Consider the following 23,727-nt stretch of genomic DNA (forward strand, 5'->3'; position numbering starts at 1 on the left):
CTCACTGACCTTTAGTTAGTATCCATGTGTAACAGCTCCCTTTTTATTTTTTTTTTTGACATTGAGCATCTGTTCTAATTAGTTAATTATTTGTTCATTAAAAAAATGTTTGCTAATTACAGGAATTACACTGTGCAAGGGCTAAGATCTGTAAACTTAGCATTTAGAGGTGCAAGCTCAGTTGCAAGTGGTATTTAAAGAAATGCAGGGGGGTGGGGGGCGGGAGGGGAAGGATTGGGGTCAGAATGGGGCGTTTGCAATTGTATGGGGGAATATAAAAATAAAATTTAATATTAAAAAAAAATAAAAAAAATAAAAAAATAAAATGATCATTCATTATTAAAAAAAAAAAAAGGTAAGTGACTTGAAGCAATTTAGGAAAATAAACCTAAATGTCAAAATAAAAAAAAAAAAAAGAAAGAAATGCATACCATTATTCCCGATTCTTGGTTTGCAAATTTGGAGTTTCTTAAAGTACAGCACATCTGCAGCAGGAGGTGGGGGGGGGGTTTATTTAACTGATGTGCTGCAGCCACTGTGAATTTCCCTGTTGCTTCCTGATTATCTGCCTACGGGATCAATCAGTTCTGAGATGGAATGAAATTGTTGAGGGAACGATTTTGTAAGTTTGGGAATGACTCATATATCTGGGATTCGTAACAGATAGGTTTTTTTTAGTGGAGTTTGCAGAGTTGAGATACCAGCAGATCTAGTAACCAGTTGGATCTCTCTCAGGAGAAAGACCACTTAGCACTCTCTATATTATAAGTACCATCAGGAGTGTGTTTTTAAAACAGGACCTTATGTATTAAGGTGCAGGACAGAGTGGCACACCCATCAGTTTATGGGTACGTGCAGATTCTCCCAGGTTGTGCTCAGGAAGCACATACATGCACTGTCTTAACATCATGCTGCCACTCTGCAGGAAGCGCTCAGGACGTCCTCTCTCTAGGTTCTTGCCTGTCGTCTTTCACATACACTGGTGTGTCCAGTTTCCCAGGGTTGACATGGATAGGAACTCTGTCGAGTAAGCACTTTAGACCCTACAACAAGCACATGAGGTAGGCTCTATTTTAATTCCAGTTTCATGATTGGAGAAAATTAGGCACAGAGCAGCCAATGCTAGGCCCGTGTCCTGAGCAGGGAATCCCACTCTGAGACTCATGCTGTGGCCACTACACTTCCCTGAGCTCCTGCAGGACTGTGTGGTTGGTTTGTAGGTGAGTCCAGCCTGCATACCTCAGACCATTGGTCAGCCCTGTGGCCTCTGCTCAGCACGTCTGAGGAAGTGGGTGCTAATGCTTCTTCTGGCCTGCAGCAAATTGTCCTGTGTGCATTCTTCTTCACCTGAGAGATTTAAAAATATATTCTGTTCAACAACCAGCTTATAGTTCTGTTGCTTGATAAAAACAGATGGCATATTTAGTCTGCATGTGACCCGTTGCTGGGGAAATGATCACAATTTTCTGGTTTTGTAGAATTGGTTATAGCATTAATCTTAGCTCAGGCTAGCATAACAAAATACTAGAGGCTGGGTGGTTTAAGCAATAGAAATTAATTTTCTCACAATCTGAAAGCTGAAAGTCTGAGATCAGGCTGCCCCATTGTCAGGTTCTGGAACAGGAGGAGACAGTCGCTCTCTGATGTCTTTTTATAATGGCACTAATCCCATCAGACCATGACCCCATTCTTATGGCCTCATCTGATCCTAATTACCTCCCAAAGGCCACCCCCCTTCCATTTAGTGCATAAAATTTCAGCTTAGAGCTTCAATATAGAGATTTTCCGGGTATATAAACATTCAGTCAATAATAGCACTGGATGATCTCACGTGTCTTGGACACAATTCCAAATTATATTTACTCTTGACCTCTTGAACCTATTAAACCATGTGGCTTTGTGAAACTTGAGGCTATTGTCAGAGTAAGTACATTCTTCCAGGCTAGTAGGAAATTTTTTGTCACTGAATGATAACATTTTGAGCAAGGAGTTTTGGTTTGTTCAGGTACATTAGATGCCCAGATACAGTGGGTTTATAAATAATAAGAGGAAAATTGATTAGATCAAGGAAGGGGGGTTGGCAGGCAAACTCTACATCCTCTCCCATTTATTCCCAATTTCCTAGAAATGCCTTTATGTGAGATATAAATCTCTAACAAGCGGGAGTTCATTCAGTGGGCTAGAAATGAAGGAATCTGAAAGGCAGACAATAAATGGGATCAGTTGAAGGAAGCAACAGCCAGAAGCACATACAAGAAAGAACCAGGAGACAGGGGTGCAGCATTGGCCAACATTGGGGCAGCAGATATAGGCGCAGACCGAGCGGGGGGGTTGTCTGGCCTGCTCACCCTGCCCTGCATGCTGCTGAGCAGTGGCATGTGCCCCCAGGCGATTCTCAGAAGCAAGAGGATACACGCGTGAGGGCAGGCTGTGCCTCTGATGGCTGCCCTCCCAGCAGCCAGCTGTCAACCCCCCACCTGGCTGTGCACGCCCTCTGCTTGGGTAGGCCCCTGGAAGCAGACACAATGAAAACCAGACTCAGGGCATTCAATGAGGCTACCAGTGAGTCTTAAATACAAAGATGATCACCCAACACCATGTGATCAAACACGGGCAGAAGCCAGTACTGTGAAAGAGACATGAGACTCAACAAACAGAACCAATACTGGGGAGACAACCCCAATAGAAAGAGAGATGGTCTAAAATAGACCATCTCTCTATATTACAAATACCATCAGGAGTGTGAAAGGATGTTGCTTATCCATGATAAAATTACAGGGAGTTGTGAAAAAGATCCTTGGAAACAAAAACTAGGGGCGTCACATGGAAGCCCAAGAACTGGCTGTGACGGAGAGGGAGGTGGGGGGTGGATGTGAACCGTGAGCTGGGAGATGGAGCTGGATCACGGTCTCCAAGGTTCTGCCCAGAACTACTGCCAGGTCTCGCAGCTCAGATGTCATTTCATAGAAGCCCCAGAAGGAATGAGAAGAAGGGAGTGGAGGAAATAGTTCAAAGAAATAGTAGAATATTTCAGAACTAAATTATGATGAAATCCTCAATTCCAAAAAGTTCACCAAATGCCAAGCAGGATTTTTTTTTTTTTAAATCCATATGTTGAGTAAAATATCCCAAAGCTAGTAGATAAAAAGAAACTCACTAGTGGATAAAGAGGAAAGAAAGGGCAGAATAAGAACAAGAATCACCCCCAGCTAACTGGCAGCAACCCCAAAGATAATGGGGGAGACAGTGTTCTCCAGGGTCTGTGGAGAAGGGAGCTACAGTCTGGAATTATGTCCATCAACCCAGGTACAGGAGGTGAGCGAGGGTGTTTTCAGACATGCCAGGCCTCAGACACTTAACTACAAAGACCTCCTCTGGTCTCAAAAAATTGAGTCATCCGAGTAGACATCTCAAAACAAGAAATGAATCCAAGAGCAACTGAAACCAGTGAAACTTGTAGTTAAGTCTACACTGGAGCTTGATAAAGAATGGTTTAAAAGCTCAAGTCCTGAGTATGTGAATGTAGAGGTGGCATGTGGGGGAGTGAGCGTCGGCTGAGGTTTGCTAGATGTCAGCAGGTGAGGAAGTGTGACTCACGTTAAATGTTGACGTCTTGTTCTTCTGGATGTGCATAACCTGCTCTAAAATTCAGTGCACTCAAAACACTAGGAAGTGAATGCAGCTGTATTCACAGGACACACCTAGAACAGGTAGCAGGAGGGTCTGCACAGAAAAGGACGTGCATGGTCGTGGATTGAAGAAACAGGGCCCCATTTCTACAGTTGACCAGATATGTGCTCTTTCTAAATACTAGTAAGTTATGTTCTAATTACTGGAACACTTACTTTTGTTAGTATTCACCTCATGTCTTCACGTAGGACCCCATGGCAGATGACCGTAGACTTGGTGGCTGAAAACAGAAGTGTGTTCTCGCTGATGAGAGGTCTCTGCCTCCCCCTCTGCCTCCATGTCACGTGGAGGTGATGGCACCTCTCCAGTCTCATTGGGGAACACATCGCGGGGTTCCCAGACCCTAGATCTGGGTCTGTCCTCCACAGCCTCCTTGTCCTCCTCCTTTCTCCTCCTTGGCTCCTTTCCTCTGCCTTTTGGCTGTTTTCTCCTCTTGTCCCTGGCCTGGGCTATTCCTGTGGCTCCATGTTTTCTGGGACCAGGCCCGCAGTATCTTGCAAAGGGAGCCAGAGCTTTCCTTGGGGCCGCTGCACCTGCCTCTGTAACCTCTAAGTGCAGAAGCGATGAATGACCTTGTTCTGAGCTCATTTACTTTCCTCAAATCCTGTGAGGTTGCTTCATAGCACTCTATGAAAGTAACACTTCATTAGTGTTTTGGGAGCATTGAATTTTAGAGCAAGTCGTGAGTGTCCAGATCCCATAAGCGCCTCATCCCCAGCCTGCTCAGTTCTGGGGGCGTAGCTGATGGAGCAGCACGGGCCCTGAGATTAGAGGTTGCTGGGCAGAAGGATGCTGCAGACAGCTGGGGGCAGGAAAGAGCAGGTCTGGGAGGACCCGTGGCCGCCCAGCACACACAGCAGAGTGAGCTGCCGATGGGAGGTTGTGCCGCTGGAGAAGCTGAGGGGAAGTAGCTGCAAAACAGCCTGCAGCCATAGGGTCGGAACACCACTGGCCCGTTGCTGCAGGTTTGGCCACAAGAGACCACACTAGTGCTGTCACCACTGGTGCCAACCAGGGAGCCTCCACACCTGCCATTCCCTGCCGCAGGACTTTGGACTCCTCTGTTGCCACCTCCCCTGACCCTTGCAGTTTGGGGGCAGCATAATCTTCCTCCCCATCCACAGTCACTGAGGCCTCACAACATGGACCTCAGTAAAGGCAGCTGGAGGCATTTTGGCCTCTGTTCTCTTGGTCAGGGTGTTAGGTCAGGCTGTACACCTCCGCCCAGCCTCAATTATCTCAAAATACTATCCTAAAAGGAATGATGACCCTGGTTATCTACATTTGATTCAGTATACATAATAGGAAAATAGGTTCTACATGATCTTTAATTTAGCATTACATTGCCTCCTGCTGATGCTTCTGCACCCCACAACTCGATTCTGTCAACTGGGGCTGGACATGCAGCACATCTCCGCCAAAGCCACGTCCATCCCAGGCCTTGTTTTCTGGGGACAGAGGTGCATGGTTGTAACTGGAGGCTCCACTGCAGGTTTGCCTGTCTTCACACAGGGGGTGACGCCCAGGCAGCTCCCCCCAGAAAAATCATGAGGTGTATTTAGGACTGTCTGACTTAGTTTTTGGTGAACTATTTTTTTTTTTTTTAAGTATGACATATGGCACACACGTTTTAAATGCACAGCTTGAAGAACTTTCACAAATTAAGCAACTCGTGTAACTGCAACCCAGAATAATATGCGGTTGTAGCACCTTAGTGCACACCCCGGCACCCCCTCCGAGTGTATGGATTCTGCTGTCAGCACAGACGTGTGTGGCCTTTTAGTGACTTCACATAAATGGAATTAAGATATGTTCCCAAGTTCTCTTACTCCGTGTCACGCCCAGTTCATCCAAGCTGTTGAACATTCCTTGTGTCTCGTTGCCGTCCAGTTTCTGCCATGAATATTCCAGAATATATTTGTTATCTTATTAACTGACTATTGGTTTTTTCCTCCAGTTTTTGGAAATTCTCTTGAGACTGATCTGAACATTCATGTATTTAAAGTAGTAATACAGGTTCTTACGGGACCTGGGCTATTTGGACTTGACCTTGGGCTATTGGAACAGTTTAACACTAAACATGGTATCAGGCCACACCATTTAATCGGTATCAACAATATGAGTGACAAAATTGAAAAAAGAAGGCGCTGAAGTGCTCTCGGTTTGGCCGCGAGGTGGATACTGTGGCTGCACAGGACCTGGAGACGAGGGACCCACCTTGTTACCTCTAAGGAACCCGGCTCATTGCAAATGCCCTGAGACGGTCAAGGACTTGCATTTTTTCATAAATTGACGTGAAGTCAATATGCAAAAACAGATTCTGATATTACATCTAAAATGCATGACATTTTTGCTGACAAAGAGAAAACCAAACTCATGAAACAGGCTGTGACGGCTGCATATGAGAAGCCTGGTGGGGAGACACCAAGTTCAGCTCATGCCCCGGGAAGCACAATCCCCAGGCCTCCTATTACCTACAAACTCTATTTTATTCCTTCGTAATTTACCAGAGGAGATGCATGAGGTGTTAACCAGGCTGTTTAATCACTTCCCTGGTTTCAGGGAAATTTGGTATACCTGGGAGGCATGACTTTGCTTTTGTTCAATTAGGAAACCGCGGACAGGCTGGAGCTGCCAGGGGTGCGTTACAAGGACTTATGGTCACGCCAGCCCATGTCACGAAGGGCCTGTCTGCCCAGCAGTAATGCTTGGGATCCTTGTCTTGAAAGGACTTGCTGCCGTTATAGTGTGTGTTTTGATAACATTTGGTCAGGTCATTTTAATTAGGGGTAGGAGAGGAAGAGAAGGTGAAATTTTTGTGAAGGATTAAAAAAAAATTAGCCATTTATTTATTTATTTATTTTTGGTGGGACCCCGCCAGTGGCTGGGGATTGAAAAAAATTAACCTTTCTTAAACCTTAGTGTGCGATAAATTCTTTTTTTTTTTTTTAAACTAATCTGATATATGTTAATGTTTTTTGTTTTTTTTAATATTCTTTTTTTTAAGATTTATTTATTTATTTATTTATTTGCTTGTATGTTTATTTATACAAGCACTGGGTACAGTCAGAAGCGCGGGAGGGTGAGAGAATTCACCAGAGCCAGAGCGGGGAGCAGAGCAGGCAGAAGGACCGAAGTACACTGCTGAGGGGAGCAGCGGGCGGCAGGAGAGGTCTGCGCGCCATGTGGGACCCTCCTCCGGTGGCCGGGGAGCAGCCGGGGATCGAACGGGCACTTCAGAGGCTGCAGGCAGCTTCGCAACCCAGCGCTCAACCGCTGCGCCACCGGGGAGGCCCTGTGTGCGATAAATTCTAAGGCCACTTTTATTTGTAGTATATTAAAAGTAACAGACAACTCTTGGAGCCTGGGTATGAGGGAGCCCTGGTCTTCAGCACCAAATAGTTTTTTGTTGTGAGATTGTTTCTGAATTGTAGAAATGGCTTCCAGGAAAACAGATGACATAATTCCCTATTCCCTTACTAGCTTTGCCAGCAGCTCAGAGGCTGTTAGAGGTGAATCTTGCTCTTATTGGGGCCTATCACGAGACACAGTCAGTTCAGGCCAGGGCAGCCTGTCTGCACCTTTCATTTAGTTTATTGGCTGCCCTCTGAGGTCCTTCAGATGGGCATGAATTTTCACTTGCTGAAGCTCAGTGGTCATGTATTCAGCCATAGGTAAGAAAATCTCATGAAGGGCCTCCCTGGTGGTGCAAGGGGTTAAGACGCAGCCTATGAAGCTAGCCACAGCCACTGGAGCATGAGTTCGATCCCCAGCCAGGGAGCCACCCACACGGCACAGCAGACCTCTCCTAACTCGCCCGCTGCTTCCCTCAGCAGTGTATTTCAGTCTGTCTGCCTATTCTGCTCCCCACTCTGTCTCTGGTGAATCCTCTCACCGCCCACATCTCTGGCCTGCACCCTAGTTCTTGTATGCATAAATAAGTAAATCTTATTAAAAAAAAGAAAAGAAAAGAAAATCTCATGAAGACATTTATACCGTGGGCTCTTCTCACACAGTGGAGGTGACTGCCAGGGTGTCCAGTGGCTCCAGGTGGCAGAACAGAGGTCCAGTGCTAGTCCTGGCCTTATGTCCTAGGATGGCTGCAAGGGCTCTGGCCCTCACATCTGTGTTCCAGGGAGGCAGGACTGGTCCCCTTTTATCACGAAGAGGTTCTCTTGGTTCTCCTTTGCTATCCGTCTGATCAGACCTGTGTCACAAAGTCAGAAGTCAGGCGAAGCAGGCTGGGAAAGTGGTTATTTAGTGAAGAACAGCAGGGGTTTGGGCGCCCCAGCACAGATGCTGGGTGGGCCGGTTTGAAGCAAACGGGAGCTTTTGCTTAGCTCAGGGACATCGATGCTGTTGCCTTTATGACCTCTAAGAACTGCCTGTAATAGTTCAGTAGCCTCTTTGTCTTTCATCCTGTTATTTGTCAGGAAGTGGAGGTACCTTTCTTTGATGGGTAAGTTGTAGTGTGGGGATATGAAAAATAAGTTGTGCTGATGTATGGCTGGTGTTATTTTTGCTGTGTCCAGACCAGTGAGATCCTTCCACTAAATGCATCTCTGTCTTTGAACAGTGAGTCTGGCTCACCCTCCTAACCGGCACTTCCTTTCTCATGTTGGTCTTCAGGGAATTCAATTTCTAATAGAAAATGACCTGCTGCAGAGTTCCCCAGAAGATGTAGCCCAGTTCCTGTATAAAGGAGAAGGCCTAAATAAGACCGTCATCGGGGACTACCTGGGGGAGAGGTGAGTGGAAGGAGAATGGGCAACCTGTCCTGGGCTCGCCCTCCTCCCCGCCCCTCTCCGGGGGCTGAGCGGTTACTCAGGGGGGCCTGTGCTGCCCCCAGTCCCCCGAGCATCCAGCGGTCACTTCCTCCCGTGCCCTCACAGGAGAGAGGTGAGGGTGGTCTGAGCCAGACGGGATCTGTGCTCCTCTGGAATCCTTTCCTTGGGGACAAGGACGGACCAAAAATGATGTGGCCTCTTTCTCCTTCCCTTGGAAAGCTTCATCTTCTTTTTGAGATTTTGCTTAGAAATACACTATAGATTTCTCAGTGATTTCCCTGTTTCTTGGGGGTATGAATAAAGGTGGAAAACTACTAATTTTTCTGAGAGTAGAAATTCACTTTGCTTTTCTGACCTTCTCCAGCGCTCAGAAGTTAGGGCAGGGCCCCAAAGGCAGCCCCTTCCCCAACTGGGGCTTTGGTCAAGGCCCGTAAAAGAGTGGCTTTTTTTTTTTTTTTATGGTAGGGTCAAGACTTTATCAAGAATGCCCAGTATCCCAGGGTGTCTGGGGACACACTGGCACCGTCAGCCTCCACAAGCTGTAATGTGGCTGCAGCAAGAACCTTAGGTCAGAGCCCGTGTACATGAGCAGCGGCCTCCCCACAGGCAGCCACCTCCAAGGGCCTCTGGCCATCAGGAGCCCTGTATTTTCTGGTTTGTGGCCCTGGGGGAGCAGCTTCAGAGCCCCTCATGAGTGGGGGTGGCACCAGTGCCCCCCTTACGGTGGTTTTTAAGGTTGAGGGAAGAGTCTTGCCGCTGAGCATCTGCACTGGGCCTGCACACGGGGCCGTGGCCTGGAGCCTGTGACCTGCTCCCTGCCAGCCTCTTAGCAGTCGTGACGAAGGCTCCTAGCATCCCACTCACCAGCCTTTGCATTGACAACCATGTACGGTGAAAAAACCTTAGCTGAGTCCTGCAAAATAAGACACTGCAAAAACTTGCTTTAGGGGATGTCTTTAATGACATGTTTGCTTTCCTAGGGATGAATTTAACATTAAAGTTCTTCAGGCTTTTGTTGAACTCCATGAGTTTGCCGATCTCAACCTCGTGCAAGCCTTAAGGTAAGTGTTTAGACAGATGCTGCCCCAGGTTGGCGAGGGCAGAGCAGAGCGTGGCTAAGTCACTCCGGGTCCCCCGAAGAGTCTCTGCGTCAGCAGCTCTGTGTTCCGGCCTGGGATGGGAGTGAGGGCTGGTGTCGGATCACCGCTCCTTTGCTTACTGATGCTTGTTGGGACAGTCTGCTGCTGTGTGTGTGCTCCCACTCCCACGCTTTGAGCCTCTGCCGGCACCGCCACTCTGGAGGGCTGAGGGACACAGGGCAGGCGCCCTCCGTGGGCACAGCGTGGGCTGGACACAGGGGAGACACTGCGGTTCCGCTTGTGTACCCCGCAGGCAGTTCCTGTGGAGCTTTCGGCTCCCGGGGGAGGCTCAGAAGATCGACCGCATGATGGAGGCCTTCGCATCCCGCTACTGCCTGTGCAACCCTGGTGTCTTCCAGTCCACGGGTGAGTGATGGCTGTGCCTGGCCCTGGCCGAGCCCCCGTGCCCCACCTGCCCCCAGCCCCTCCTCGCCCCTCTCCCCGAGGGCTGAGCCCCGCCCGCTGCCGCCCATTGCAGACACCTGCTACGTGCTGTCCTTTGCCATCATCATGCTCAACACCAGCCTCCACAACCACAACGTGCGGGACAAGCCCACGGCCGAGCGGTTCGTCACCATGAACCGGGGCATCAACGAGGGCGGAGACCTTCCTGAGGAGCTGCTGAGGGTGAGATGCATAGAGCCCACCCGGGCCGTGCTCCCGGATCGTCAGTCCCTCCTCTCTGTCCTGAACTTGCTTTTAACCCTGAGGCGCATGGGACTGGCCGGGCAGGTCAGCGGCACCGCGCCGTGGCTCTTGGCACATCCGGGGAGACGGGAGGACAGCCGTCCCTCCTGCGGGGCCTGAGTTCTGTCCTGCTTCCCTCCGGCAGAACTTGTACGAGAGCATCAAGAATGAACCTTTTAAGATCCCGGAGGATGATGGCAATGACCTGACACACACGTTCTTCAACCCCGACCGGGAGGGCTGGCTCCTGAAGCTGGGTGAGTGCTGGCTGGGGCGTGGCCGCGCTCCTTGCCCCTCGCCCAGGGCAGCCGCTCGCTCGCTCGCTCGAGGAGGTCCTTCCAGCACGTCTTAGCAGGGCCCCGGCCGGAAGGCAGAGTGTTAGGGAGGACGCCTCCAGGCAGACGTCCCGCTTGGTGGCGGCTGCTTTGAATCACGCCCCGCCCAAAGGAGGTGGTCCCGTCCATTTCCACGGCTGAGAGTAGCACCCGGGCTGCATGCCCGTCCCAGAAAATGACTCCGCTAGCGTCCAGATAAACCCAAGGCAATTTCTGTCCAAGAAGCAGGTGCATTTGCCTCCAAGAACCTCGTGCCTCTCTCCTGGTTTGGCGTGGCTGATTTCGACGAATGGTTTAAATGTGCCTTCTTGTTGTTTTCCTTCTGCCTGTGCTCCCACCTTTCTGTTCTGTGACGGGCTGTCCCTGCTTGTTCTGCGTTAGGAGGTACGTACCCAGTGGCTTCCCGCCCCTTCCTCAGCCGCTCATTCCTCTCTTGGTTTCTCCCCTGTTGGTCTGTGTGAAGCTCTGGTCTGTGGCTGCCATTCATCTGATCCATGTGGCTTTGGACCTGCCGGGGTGAGCCCCATGCCTGGTGCTGTGAATGCCGCCCGCGGCCTGGGCCGTTCGGAGCAGCTGGGACGCCGGCCCGGGCGGAGCGCATGGGAATGCAGTGGGCAGCCAGCCTGCCTCCATCCTCCGGGCTGGGCAGAGCAAGAGCTGCCGGCCGGCTCCATCGCCCTCATACTAACCCAGCAGAGCATGTTTGCACCACCACAGGAAAGGCTGGCAACATTTAAAGGCTTTCTAGCCACTGGCAAAGAACTAGAACAGCTTTTCTATTTTCTGGGCAGTTTTAGGGATCAGTAGGAGTTCCTTTGATGGGGGTATGTGGAGAGTGAGCGTTCTGCCTTATTCTGACACAGAGCCTGTGAGATGTGACAGCTGCTTATCACCCAAGCACCGGGGACAGGTTGTGGAGACGTGGAGGTCTGCGAGAAGTGCGGCGGTTCTGTGCTTTTTGACCCAGGGCGGATGGGACGCAGACACGGTGACAGTGTGGCGTGTATGAGCCTTGCTCAGCCCAGCAGTGCTGGCCTGTGCATTGAGGGTTTGCTGTTCTGGTTCAGGGTCTTGCTCTTAGACTTTTCTCTGGCTGTGCCAAAGCTCAGGAGCGTTCTGTATCTTTGGCTAAAAACCCGGGAGGATGCCCTTGGACTAGAGTAAGCAAGCTAGGCAACGACCCTACTTCTGAATAATCCACATGCGTGGTCCTGGGCAGAGGGCAGAAGGAGTGCTCCCCAGCACAGCAGGTGCATTTCGACCCACCCCACTCCCCCTTGCCGGCACGTGCCCCTCAGGGTGGTGTTGGCGCAAGCCAGCCTGGCAGCGAGTGCAGCTGCCGCGGTGAGGATGCTGCTGGCTCCGAAGACAACAAGGAGACGGAGATGACAGCACAGCAGGGCTGTGTCTTCCAACCGACTCCTGCCTGAGCAGATAAGTGACGTGGTGTTTGTGCACAGAGCCCTTGTAGGAGCCGCGGGGAGCTGGCCAGCCAAGGGGAGTGGGGGTGCCCACGGCCACCTCCCAGAAGTGTTGGGCCGGCATGGCCCTGGAGACAGGACTGGGTGTCAGGCTGAGGGTTCAAGGTGGCGGCACAGCTGCTGGAAGCTGATGCTGAGGAGGCTGAGACCGACCCCAGGTGCCATCTCCGCAGTTAGTGAGGACACACAGTCTGGGCCTTTCCCTGGCACAGAGTCCCCCCTGGGTGAGGCGCATGTGACCAGAGGCACAGAAATTAGGTAGAAACCAGATGCGTGCCAGAGCAGGTGCTCTGACAGGTACGGAGGTGGCAGTGTGGCCTGGCTCAGTGGCTTCTCATCATGAGTGGAATCTTAGAGTGGGCGGCACTCACAAGGCCTGATACTTGGCCAGAGTGTAGGGGCCTCACAGGCTTGGCCTAATGATGGCCAAATAGCAACGGACAGTTGCTTTGCTCAGTTTTGAGAGTGAATTGGTTGTCTCTGCACTGAGAGGGGTGTGGCCAGTGGAGCTGTCGTGTTGCAGGGCATGTGCTGTGCATGCATGCCCGTGCCTGGTGACAGAACAGAGGGAGATGCGAAGCGGCTGCTGATACTGTTGGGAAAGCAGGCTCTGCAGGCCTGAGTGGTGTGAGAGTCCCATCTCCTGAAGCTCAGCCAGGAACACGTGCATGAGCAGAGCCCCCTTTGGCTCCAAGGGCCTCACTCCCTGTCGCTGCTGGGCCTGCTTTGCAGAGCTGAAAGGGTGCTCGGGACTGGGCTGGCCTCTGTCTGGACGCCTACAATGCTCGCCTGGCCCGGAGCACTGGGCCAGGGATTGGGCTCCACCAGATGTGCCCCTGGGGAGGCCGTGGCAAACCCTCTTCTCCTGGCAGCTGTGATGCCAGGCGGGTGATGGGCACGGGTTCCCTGAGGAGAGCAGAATACCACAAGGCCCTGATGACCTAGGGTTTTGGGTCTTAGGCTGAGAGTGGCGGGACTTCAGCAGTGAGACAGGCGGCTCTAGTGCTTAAGTCGCTGCCAGCTGCTGCGTGGACAGTGGAGAGTGGGCGGGGTAGATTGGCCAGCACCAGCGTGACTGAAGAAAGGCCTGGTATGCACGTGACTCCTTCACAGTGACTCGGGGGTGTGGGTTATGTCTGGAACTGTCCTCTGTTGTTGGAAGACCATGGGAGGGGGTAGTTGCCTGAGGGTGCCTTGGGCCCCTTTCATGTGAACTTGGGCCTGCCTTTTATGCTCCTCCAAGGTGGGGGGATGCAGTCTGAGGTGACACCAGGGTGGCAGGTGCCTGGCCCTGTGCTAAGGTCCCATCCAGAGGAGTTCTGAGAGCGCCCCCAAGAGGTCACACACGGGGATTCAGGGAGCAAGAGCCCCATGGTCAGAGATGTGGGAGGGAGATGATGTGGCTGCAGCTGAGAAACAGCTTGAGCAAAGGTCCTGGAGCAAGGAGGCTTGAGCTGGGGGCAGGCTCGGGGCCTGAGGACTTCAGAGGTGCAGGGGGATGTGGGCCTGGGGATGAGGTGTCAGCGTGGAAGGAACTGGGTGTGGAGTCTTTCGAGGAAGAGACACAGCAGACCTTCCTTCACAGAACGGTGACTCCCTTTCCTGTGTCCGATGCACTGTAGCTCTCTGGTCCTTGGGGCCATCGAGAGGACAACACCCATCTGGTCCCAGATGGGCTGTGCAGACACACCCTCTGGGAGCTGGGCCTCCCTCTCTCCCCAAAGCTGGGTGTCTCTACCCACCAGGATCTGAGGCCCCATATCACCCAAGGGACAGCGAGTGTCCCCTCGTGTGGCCCTGTGTGACCCATCTGTCTCCACACCTCAGATGCCGTTACCTCCCCAAGGTCACCTCAGGGTGTCCGTGTAGGGACAGGGTGTGACCCCTAGCCCCAACCCCTCACCTACCTGCCTTGTATAGAGCAGGCTCATCTCACAGTGTCACCTGCCACTGGGGGACTGACAGGGCTGGGAGGGCCCCTTCTCACCTGTGCTTGCGCATTGCTTCAGTCTATTACCATGAGGTTTTTTTTTCTTTGAAAATTTCATGGTGGAAGCAAGGATTAGAAGGTAAAGCGTTTTCAACTATCTCTGCTGAAGATTCGGGGGTAAAGTAGACTTCCTTTGTGTAGCAAAGGAAAAGTAGACGCAGATGAGTGGGGGGGGGGGTGTCTGTCCGTCCCAGATCTTGTTAAGAAGTTAATTCAATCTAGTCATTCTCTGGGCCAGGGAGTAATTGATGTTGATGCATCCCGGGGCTGCCCCAGTCCTCAGTAATGCGGTAACGACCTGCTGTCACAGGGCTCATCCTGGACAGACGGGCGCTGAGCTAACTCCATCCTGTTGTCATTTCCATGTGGGGAAATTAAATCCATGCATCACCACTAACTCTCCCAGGAAGCAGCTCTGGAAAGTGATTATTAGGCCTGAGGTAGAAAGGGCATGGCCCCTGGAGGGGTGCATGTGGGACCCCAACGGTGCACCACACCTTGTGCCCTTCCCAGCCAGGCGAAGCAGAGAGGCTGATGGCTCGGGCCACACGGCCTGCCCAGGCCTTTGCTGAATGATGGGCAGAATCTGAAACATTTTCCAAGGAAGTCTGGCTCTGGTGGCATTTCTGAAACGACACTAATGTGGGGCCCATGCGCTCGGCCTGCCTCCGACGAGGCTCACAGGTGCTTCTGCTTTCAGGAGGGCGTGTGAAGACCTGGAAGAGGCGGTGGTTCATCCTGACTGACAACTGCCTCTACTACTTTGAATACACGACAGTAAGTAGGAGGTGGGCGCCTGTCCCTCCCGCAGAGGGCCCCGTCGGTGGGGACCTGCATGAGGCTGCTGTGCACTTCTCTCTTGTAGGATAAGGAGCCCAGGGGGATCATCCCGTTGGAGAACCTCAGCATACGGGAGGTGGAAGATCCGCGAAAGCCCGTAAGCTGCTGTCTCTGGGACACTTCTCTCCTTTCACCCAGCTGGGCCCTGCACGCCCACTCCCCCCACCCCAGAGGAGCGTACCCGTGGGCCTGAGAACCTTCTCTGGCGCTTGAGATGCCACTCTCTGTCTCCACCAGAACTGCTTCGAGCTGTACAATCCCAGCCACAAGGGACAGGTCATCAAAGCCTGTAAAACCGAGGCCGACGGCCGGGTGGTAGAGGGGAACCACGTGGTGTACCGGATCTCCGCCCCGAGCCCCGAGGAGAAGGAGGAGTGGATGAAATCTATCAGGTGCGTGAGAAGCCTCTGCCCAGAGCCAGGGCTCTAGCTGCTTGCTCCCGGCAGCTCAGCAGAGATTGAGTGCGTGTGTGTACATGTGTGCATGCCGTGTGCCCGTGGCGGCGTGTCTGCCTCCATGCAGGGGCACTTTGGCACTCGGGAACGGCTCTGCTTCTGGCAACCTGCGAAGGTGGGACTCTGCCTTCTATTAGAGGAGCCTCAGGGGTGAGGGGCGGGGACAGGGTCTCCCAGATGGGCGGCCCCCTTCCGAACTCACCTCCTCTGTTCCTGTTCCCCAGAGCGAGCATCAGTCGGGATCCTTTCTATGACATGTTGGCAACAAGGAAAAGGAGGATTGCCAATAAAAAATAGAGCTTTCCAGGCCTGAACAGGTAACAGTAAAAACCAAAACCCCACAGCAAAAAGTGACTGGACAAGTTGTCCCCATTGGACCCAGAGGCCTTTTCCAGAAGGCACCAGAGGCAAGAACTGCACAGCGCCATGGCTCATAGGAAGCTGGAGGCTCCACACCGAGCCCCTGGTCCTCCGTGTCCTGTGCCCAGGATGTGATCGGCTGGTGCGCGTACAGAGACTTCCCTTCCTTCCGATCTGTCGCCTGCAACACCAGAGAGGTCCAAAACATGCCCTTCTCGAAACTTCCTCCGGCCGCAGCACCAGTAGTTCAGCCATGAAAATCCAGGCAGCAGTAACGGGACCGTATTCGGGCGGGAACTGGCTCATATCATGAGTGTTTACCAATGGCAGGGGTATCCGTTCTAGAAGCTGCTGTTTTGTATCAGAGCAGGAAAGGAAGAGCTACCACTTTTTTATTCAGAATTTTTTTTCTCAGATATATATGATTATAGCTTTTATATGCCTTTTTATATTCTGAAATTATAATGAAAGATACTTTCTAACAGTAGTATTTTTAGAATGGCAGCTATAAATTTAATTCCTGGACACAAGTATATACTGTGCACTGAAAAAAAATTACATATACAGACACACACACGCAGCACTCGAGGGTGGGCAGTGGCGAGGACACCTGGGTGTCGCCTCACCCCCACGGGGCTTCCAGACACAGAGGCTGCCCGTGTCTCCTCAAGGATGATGACGAGCACTGGGCGGGGGCAGGCCTCCAGGCACCTGCTCCCCCGGGCCCTCTCTCCAGCGCAGAGCTTGTGGTCCCACAGATACTTCCTAAAAGGCAAATCATCACAGTGTCAGTGACGGTCGGGACGTCTGTCCTGTAACTGCCGAGTCCCGGCACCGTCTGTGTGTCGAGCCACAGGAAACTGCTAGTAGTGGACTCTTGGGACCCCTCCCTCAGGGAGCAGTTTCATCCCGTTCAGCCAAACAGGTGGCTCAGACTGAATTTTGAACACTGTCTTCACAGTTGAAAAACCTTTTGGCAACATGAAGGCTCATTTACTGACCTGATGATAAGACCAGACTTGTTCATGTGATGTGTAGACATGTAAGTAACTAGATTTCCTCTCGCTAGGAGGAGGGGAGAGCAGGCTGTGAGAGGGTGCGTGGCACTTAGGTTTCCTGTAAATAGTGCAAAACCCCAAATGGACTCTGGTAGTGGAACTTGGGAAGCTCCATGACCAATAAGCCGTCGGGCTGCCTGTGACTTACCGACAGGAGGTCCGTGCTTTTGCTGAAGGGGGCCTGGGTCCCGCACGTTTCAGAGCTGGACGGGGTGGGCAAGTGCAAGGCCGAGGGCTGGCCTGGGGCTGGGAGCCTCGGGTTCTTCAGGACTGGCGCCTTTCTCATCGGAGCTTTATTTCCACCACCAGGACACCCGCATTCAATACACTGGGCTTCCTTGCCATGGTGGCTGATCTGGGGGTGGGCTCTTCCCCATAGAACCTCCTCTCCCTGCCCCAGCTGCATAGACACCCTACATTTTGCACCCTGTAGAGGTCATTAAATACAGCAGTGCAAAGTCAAGTCCAAGACAGAAAACTTCAGGTGGGACGTACTGTGTAGAGATTTAAATAGCCGAAGTGAGTCTTGCTGAGTGGCCCTGATGCCAAGGGCTCTTTGCCTCTGTGCAGCTGACCTTGACGTAGCTTTAAGTCACACTAGACTACAAGGGGTCTGAGCCCATGACTCTCCAAAATGCATCAGATTTTTGGTTTGTTCCCAAACTGTCAGGCTTTGTTACTGTACTGATACCTCAAAATCGAAACTTTAGTTTTTGAGCAGGCAAGTCAGCATTGTTGAGATGCCTGACTGGTATATATGCAACTCTGGCCTCCAGTCTTCCACAGAAACACGATGCCTGGGCCCCCAGACCAAACACTGCTGGAGATGACCCCGCAGCGCCACCCCTTGGGCGGGTCCCGCATCGGGGACGGTCGGCACCTCGCTGTGTATTTCAAGGGTGAAAAGCCTGCTTTTATCAGACCCAGGTAGGCCCCTGGGGATGCAGGGCTCTATCTTTTGGGTTTGGCCTCGGATTGGGGTTAGGAGAACGGCCCGTGTAGAAAATGTTTCTCTGGTTACCTGCGATCGCGCCTCCCCGATGCAAATGCCACAGAAGGCCGTGGTGCTTAGACTCTATGTAACTTGCCATCAGGGTGTTTCGTGAATTCATCCAACTCCAGGTTTTGTTGCGACAGTATTAACACGGCAGGCACGCAGCCATCGCGTCCACTCAGCCCAGGCAGGCCTGGCCCAGAAAGCCTGCCGGGTCAGGGACTGCGGGCAGGGCTGGCTTTGTTGTCTGAACGTCAACACACTCAACGTTCATCCTCCCACCCCCATCTACACTCAGCACGTGAATTATCAGTCTCAGCTCTGGCCAAAGACAAGCTTTCCTCCAGAGACCAGGGCAGGAGGGAGCGGGGGAGAGGGGCCGCGGGACGCGAGGTGCCAGCTTCCACAGCCCCCCGAGCCGTGGTGACTCTGAGGTTTAATTGGACTAACCCTGGACCCAAAGACTGTCTTCGGGGTCACAGGACATCTCTGAGCAGTTACTGTGGTACCAAGCGGAGTCATGCTAGGAGCTATTTATAGATGAAGCAGTGCTTCGTGCTTCATATAAAGCAATGCATATTTTTAAAGGTAACATGCATATATCTACGTAGGTGTGCTTTGCTGAGGCGAGGTCTGTTGCAGACCAGAAACCACACGTCGTGATTTCTCTTATTTTTTCTTAGAAAACATTTCTATTTACAGTAAATAGTTAATATGTAAATACTGTATATATACCGATTCTGGAGTGTTTGTTATTCAGTGTATATACTGCCACGACTTGCATGAAATATCCTGTATCTATTGATATTTTGTTGTAAAGTGAATAGTTAGTAAAATTGGAGGGCGTATGACTGTCCAATTGCAAATACTGTGTTCACCAAATAAAAATGCATTGTTAAGACTAAGACTTGGTTCTTTAAACCAGACTTTCGGGTCCAGCAGTCCCCCCCAGACTCACCCATCCTGCAGTCTGCACCTGGCCATGGGTGGTACAGCACCTGAGAGGCTGTGGCTCGGGCACTAGAGGATTTTGAGAAAGTGAAGGCAACAGGAAGTGGTCAGTGAGAGGTTATCTGTAAGCAAATGGGGAAATAGCAGTAAAACATAAGACACGAAGTTTAATTTGCTGCCATTTATATACTATATAAATTTTACATGCTGTATATTTACAGTGGGGCAAGTGCTTTTTTAATCTTTAAAAAAACAAAGATCAAACTTTAGACATCTCTGAACAACACAAACTGTATAAACCATACAGATTATTCAGATACAAACTGTATTAAATACAGTTTTCCCCACTCCATCTCCTGATGCAGGACCAGTGAATTATAAGTGTATCACAGTTTGATAGCATATCCATATTAAAAATAAAATCACAGTATGATTTTGTCTGTAACTAGAAACTTTAAGGGACCAAGCTGACAACTCAGACTCCAATATCATAGTCAAGACAAGAGACACTGTATAAAAAAGTGTTATGTAATAAAAACATACTGTAGGCTTTACAAATAATGTTTGGATTATACATTCATAATGTAAATACTCATCATAACTGGTAAATTGATTGGAATAGTTTCACAAAGTTCAAAAACAGAACTTGTCTATAAAATACATCTTCAAATCTTGAATACAACTAAAATATGAAGCAAATTAGTTTCTAGTATCAGACATTACAGAAAACAGACTGCTCTCAAGTCTAGTTGAGAGCTTGTGAATCTTTAAATAAGTCTTTAAATTAAATATACACACTGTCAGTTTGTACTTTTAATAATTCCATGGTTTCCCGGTTGGTCTTGCACCGGATGTCTAACTTGGAGGAGCATTACATGGAATACGAGTGATCAACCTGAGTCTGTGATTAAGCAGCATTTGAGATGTTCTAGTCCAGGGCGTTATTTTCAATGTGATTTATATACACGGTAATTTACAATGGTCAGCAGTTGTAGAAAGTGTTCATCCATTTGGAAGAAGGGTAATTAAGAAAAGGTAAAAACTAAAAAGTTCTCCATGGTAAAATCTGTACAGTATTTACTAAAGAAGCACCACGCAGATTTGAACAAAGTTATTTTCTCTATTTATAATTTAAGCTGGGTTGGGGATGGCTTCTGTTGAACACGTTGAATCTGAAAGACAAGAGGGCAGCAGGCGTTATCCCGAGGCAGGAAGCTGGAACAAAGGGCCCTGTGAGTCCTGGGGGCGAGGGGGCCTTCTCATAACACCAGTGAACTTATTCGTGGACCCCTTTTAGCCAGTTCCTTCCAGCTTTGGGGGAAGCTTGTCTCCCTTCCTGGAAGGCACTAGAGGAACCAGGCAGTTCCAGACCCACATGCAGAGGGAGCCAGCCGGCACTCAGCGAGGAGGCGCCATCTGCTGGGCATGAACCACACCAGCTGAACCCCAATTGCTGTTGGTCCAAACCTCAATCCTTAAATTCCCTTTCACCAGGAAAGAGTTTAATACCTTAATTAGGCCTAGGTCTTTCCCTTGAGGGCACATCAGTAAAGTATGTTAATTAACTGCAAATTAATCCTCTTCAGACAATTCATTTTTAAAATTCATTTAAAATCCCCCTCACTGACTAGAAGTTACACATATAGACAAAGTTCCCTTTCAGGGGCAAAATAGCTCACACCCCTCTACCCTGCCAAGAGCAGGGTATAAAATGTGAGTCTCCCAGGGCTACCGAGTAAAATTCCAATAGATCAAGGTTTTGATCTACAACGCACCCAAACCGCAGCCCTTTTCATCCGAGGTATGGTATGGGTGGGCGCAAACCCAGCAGGATTTCTAGATCTGCGCATGGGACTCGGGCTTCCTGGCCTGGCTGCTCTGCCAGCAGCGTAGTGTGAGGGGCGCAGCGTGTGCTTGCCCCAGTGTTCCCAGACCAGGGGGTGTATGGAGGGATGAAGAACGCAAAACTTATCTCATGGCACAGGCCCACTAGGTAAGTCGGGGCTGAGGAAACATCTTGTCAAATGTTAAAGGACTGTCAATTCTAATACCTTCAACTGTCCCTCACTTCTTACAATGAGGTATGCTGCCTAGGTCAGCAGTAGCAGGCGGGACAGGAGTGGCGCAGCGGTGAGGGACGCAAGCCTCCAGAGACAGTGCTGAGGGGAGAGCTCCACTGGCCTGCAGGTCAGAAGGGGCGCCAGGAGCTGAGCGGCAGCTGACTGCACCTGCTTGCCACAGTGATTCCTGCACCCCTAAGTCCTCAAACTCCTTTACGTGTGTCCCCTCCGTGCAAACATTGACAACATGTACAGATAAGAAAACGGCTTACCATAACTAGTGAATTTTTTGTTTTGAGGCCAAGTTTTCAATCACCTAGAAAGCAAAGATTAGGAAACATGTTTTAATGATGGTTTTGCAAAACTCCTATCTGTGCTGTACACTTAGAAACAATTCTCGACAGTTAAGTTGATTATTGCTTTAAACAATTCGACACAAGGAAGACCAAGTATGCGCCACCACAGAACTATTTCTCCAAGGGTTCAAATGAAAACCAGAGCTGCTGTGATGACTGACGCCACTGCTCACAGTGGGAAGATGAAATGAGAGCCACAGCCCTGTGAGAACAGTTCCCTCCACCCAGCAAACCCAGCAGCAGTCTGACAGTAGGAAAGAACAGGTCTTAGGCCAAAGAAATCCAGAGTTTAGTGGGGTCAGAGAACAGGAGTCAAAGAGGGGTGGGTAAGTGGTCAAGAGGTCCCAGAACGGAGGACAAAGCCCTCTGACCTCACACCTCAGCTTGTGCCCACCTGTCATCAGATGGAAACTGACCGAGGACAAGAACATGGCCCACTGCATGACACAAAACCAAACTGCAGGCCCTGGACACACGTCAGGGAGACCAATGCCAATTTGCGAGGTTCCGGCTCAGCTGACTTTACCCACAGAGCCACCTCTGTGGCGAGCTGCCATCTACCACACACTGGGGCCGCTGGCGGTGGTCCTAAGAGAGACCTGCAGCCGAAACGGTCTGACCATGCCTAGTATACACAGGACAGCAGCCTACCTCACTACTTCATCCCAACACTACACAGAGGCCAGAGGAAATCAGTCCTCAGTAAGTCCATTCCTCAAACTGCTGCAATGTTCTTGGGAAACTAATCTTAAAATATATATATTTCTTAAAAACCACACAGAATAAATACCGCTTTAGCTTCACTTTCTTACTGGCTGTGGCAATTCCCGCAACACCTGCCGCCAGACTTCCCACTTGCCCTCCCACAGAACACTCCATCCTTTACGTTCTCCTAGTCTCTCCTGACACTGCACTTCAGGCAACTGCAGGCCACTGCAGGCAGAGTCCAGCACCCAGTCAAGAACCAAGCGGTCTCTGGGAATCGAGACCATGTGTCAACGTCACAAAGTGTACCTCAGGTGTCTAGAGCAAGGGCCGGCAAACTTTTTCCATAAAAGGCCAAATGACAAATGTTTTCACTTGTAGGCCTCTGGCTGCCGCCATGTAGCACCAAGCTGCCAGAGGCTGGGTCTTGAAGAAGCTGGACTCTGTACCCACACAACTCTAGACAACTTCATAAAATTTTCACCCCAAATGAAACGGTCTTGGAATTTTTCCAATCATTTAAAAACGTTCAAGTGCTTCTAACTGGCAGCCTGTAGAGTAAGGTGGTGGCCAGCTTTGGCTGGCAGGCTGCAGTTGGCCAACCCATGTTCACACGGTGTTTAACTAGCTCTGTGTTCCTTTCGAGGGTCAAAGGTCTCCGGAAGCAGTTAGAAAGGGGAAGAGGGACTGTTTTAAATGCAATCAGAGTCAAAAGGACTACAAATTACAAGAGAAGCAGCTGTGCAAAGCAGACAAGAATCCAAGACGACCACAGGCCCGGAACGAGACAGCTTCTCGGGCGCCAGAGAGGCCCACGACAAACACACCTCCAAGGCTTCGCTGTGGTGTTTCTAATGAGACATACCATGAAATTGAGTTTTACTCAGAATAAATTTAAGGATTCATGAGAGAAAGAATACTTGTCAAAGTATTTCTATCAAAACTAGCTTAAAAATAAAAGTTTTGGGGGCCTCCCTGGTGGTGCGCAAGGGGTTAGGACGCAACCTATGAAGCTATGAGCAGCCACTGCAGTACAAGTTTGATCCCTGGCCAGGGAGCAACCTACATGGTGCAGCAGACCTCTCCTGTCTCCCTGCTGCTCCCCTCAGCAGTGTATTTCAGTAGCTCTATCTGTTCTGCTCCCTACTCTGTCTCTGGTGAATCCTCTTACCCCCACCCCCACACCTTTGGCCTGTACCCCAGCTCTTGTATGCATACATAAATAAATCTTTAAAAAAATTTAAAAAATAAAATAAAAGCTCTGGTCCTTCCCAAGGCACACACTCAGAGTGGGGAGTGAACACCAAGGGTCTGAGTGTGGAGGTTCTGCTGGGCCCAGAACTGAGGCTTCCAATGATGCTAAGGGGTCAGCACTCAGTATCCCCAACACATAACTGCAGTGCAGGCTCATCCTTGAACTGTACACCCTTTTATGCCATTTGAGGTTTTCTTCCCATGTGTTAACCACCTTTTCAAAAAAATAATTCTGATATTCTTAACTCCCAGTGTCTCCTCTTACCCTGGCCACATTCAAACAGATGACACCTGTCATCCCTGCTTTCCATTCGTAAATATTTTGTTTTCTCACGGAAAGGTCCAACACCTTCCAGAGGTAGGCCGTCGGTGAGGGGTAAACCACCATCAGCTCTCCGGAAATGGTCAACAGTCTCAGAGCTAGCGGCCTTGGTTAAGTGCAGTTCTGAATCTTTAACAAAGTCCTCTGATTTCCTTGAGTGTCTCTTCTTTTTCTTCTTCTTTTTTTTGTGTCTGTGGAGGTCAGCATCAGAGTATGCTACTGAAATGTCTGAATCCTGTTGATGCCTGCAGAAGAATAAACCA

The 23,727-nt window shown here is 50.4% G+C and overlaps 2 protein-coding genes across 4 annotated transcripts in view; one reads left to right on the forward strand and one right to left on the reverse strand.

Annotated features, from left to right (window-relative positions):
• Positions 1-18,737, forward strand: part of LOC119241665 (cytohesin-3) — an 83,369-nt gene extending 64,632 nt beyond the window's left edge. Inside the window, exons 5-13 of the mRNA XM_037507108.2 lie at positions 8,320-8,438; positions 9,458-9,538; positions 9,870-9,982; positions 10,095-10,243; positions 10,449-10,560; positions 14,810-14,886; positions 14,975-15,046; positions 15,187-15,341; positions 15,629-18,737. Coding sequence (XP_037363005.2) covers positions 8,320-8,438; positions 9,458-9,538; positions 9,870-9,982; positions 10,095-10,243; positions 10,449-10,560; positions 14,810-14,886; positions 14,975-15,046; positions 15,187-15,341; positions 15,629-15,701 — 951 coding nt within the window. The 3' untranslated portion in view covers positions 15,702-18,737. The remainder of the gene's footprint in view (positions 1-8,319; positions 8,439-9,457; positions 9,539-9,869; positions 9,983-10,094; positions 10,244-10,448; positions 10,561-14,809; positions 14,887-14,974; positions 15,047-15,186; positions 15,342-15,628) is intronic.
• The window catches only part of USP42 (ubiquitin specific peptidase 42), a 43,768-nt gene continuing 36,297 nt past the window's right edge, over positions 16,257-23,727 (reverse strand). For 2 of the 3 annotated variants that reach the window (XM_037507079.2, XM_037507080.2), the window contains exons 16-18: positions 23,408-23,709; positions 21,100-21,143; positions 18,908-19,939 (exon numbers count right to left, since the gene is read on the reverse strand). In XM_037507079.2, the coding sequence (XP_037362976.1) occupies positions 21,136-21,143; positions 23,408-23,709 (310 nt within the window). In that variant the 3' untranslated portion in view covers positions 18,908-19,939; positions 21,100-21,135. The other variant, XR_005124354.2, reaches the window with a different exon arrangement.

Source organism: Talpa occidentalis, unplaced genomic scaffold (assembly GCF_014898055.3).
Source record: "Talpa occidentalis isolate TD23 unplaced genomic scaffold, MPIMG_talOcc4v2.1 talOcc4.12, whole genome shotgun sequence".
In the NCBI taxonomy this organism is placed as follows: Eukaryota; Metazoa; Chordata; class Mammalia; order Eulipotyphla; family Talpidae; genus Talpa; species Talpa occidentalis.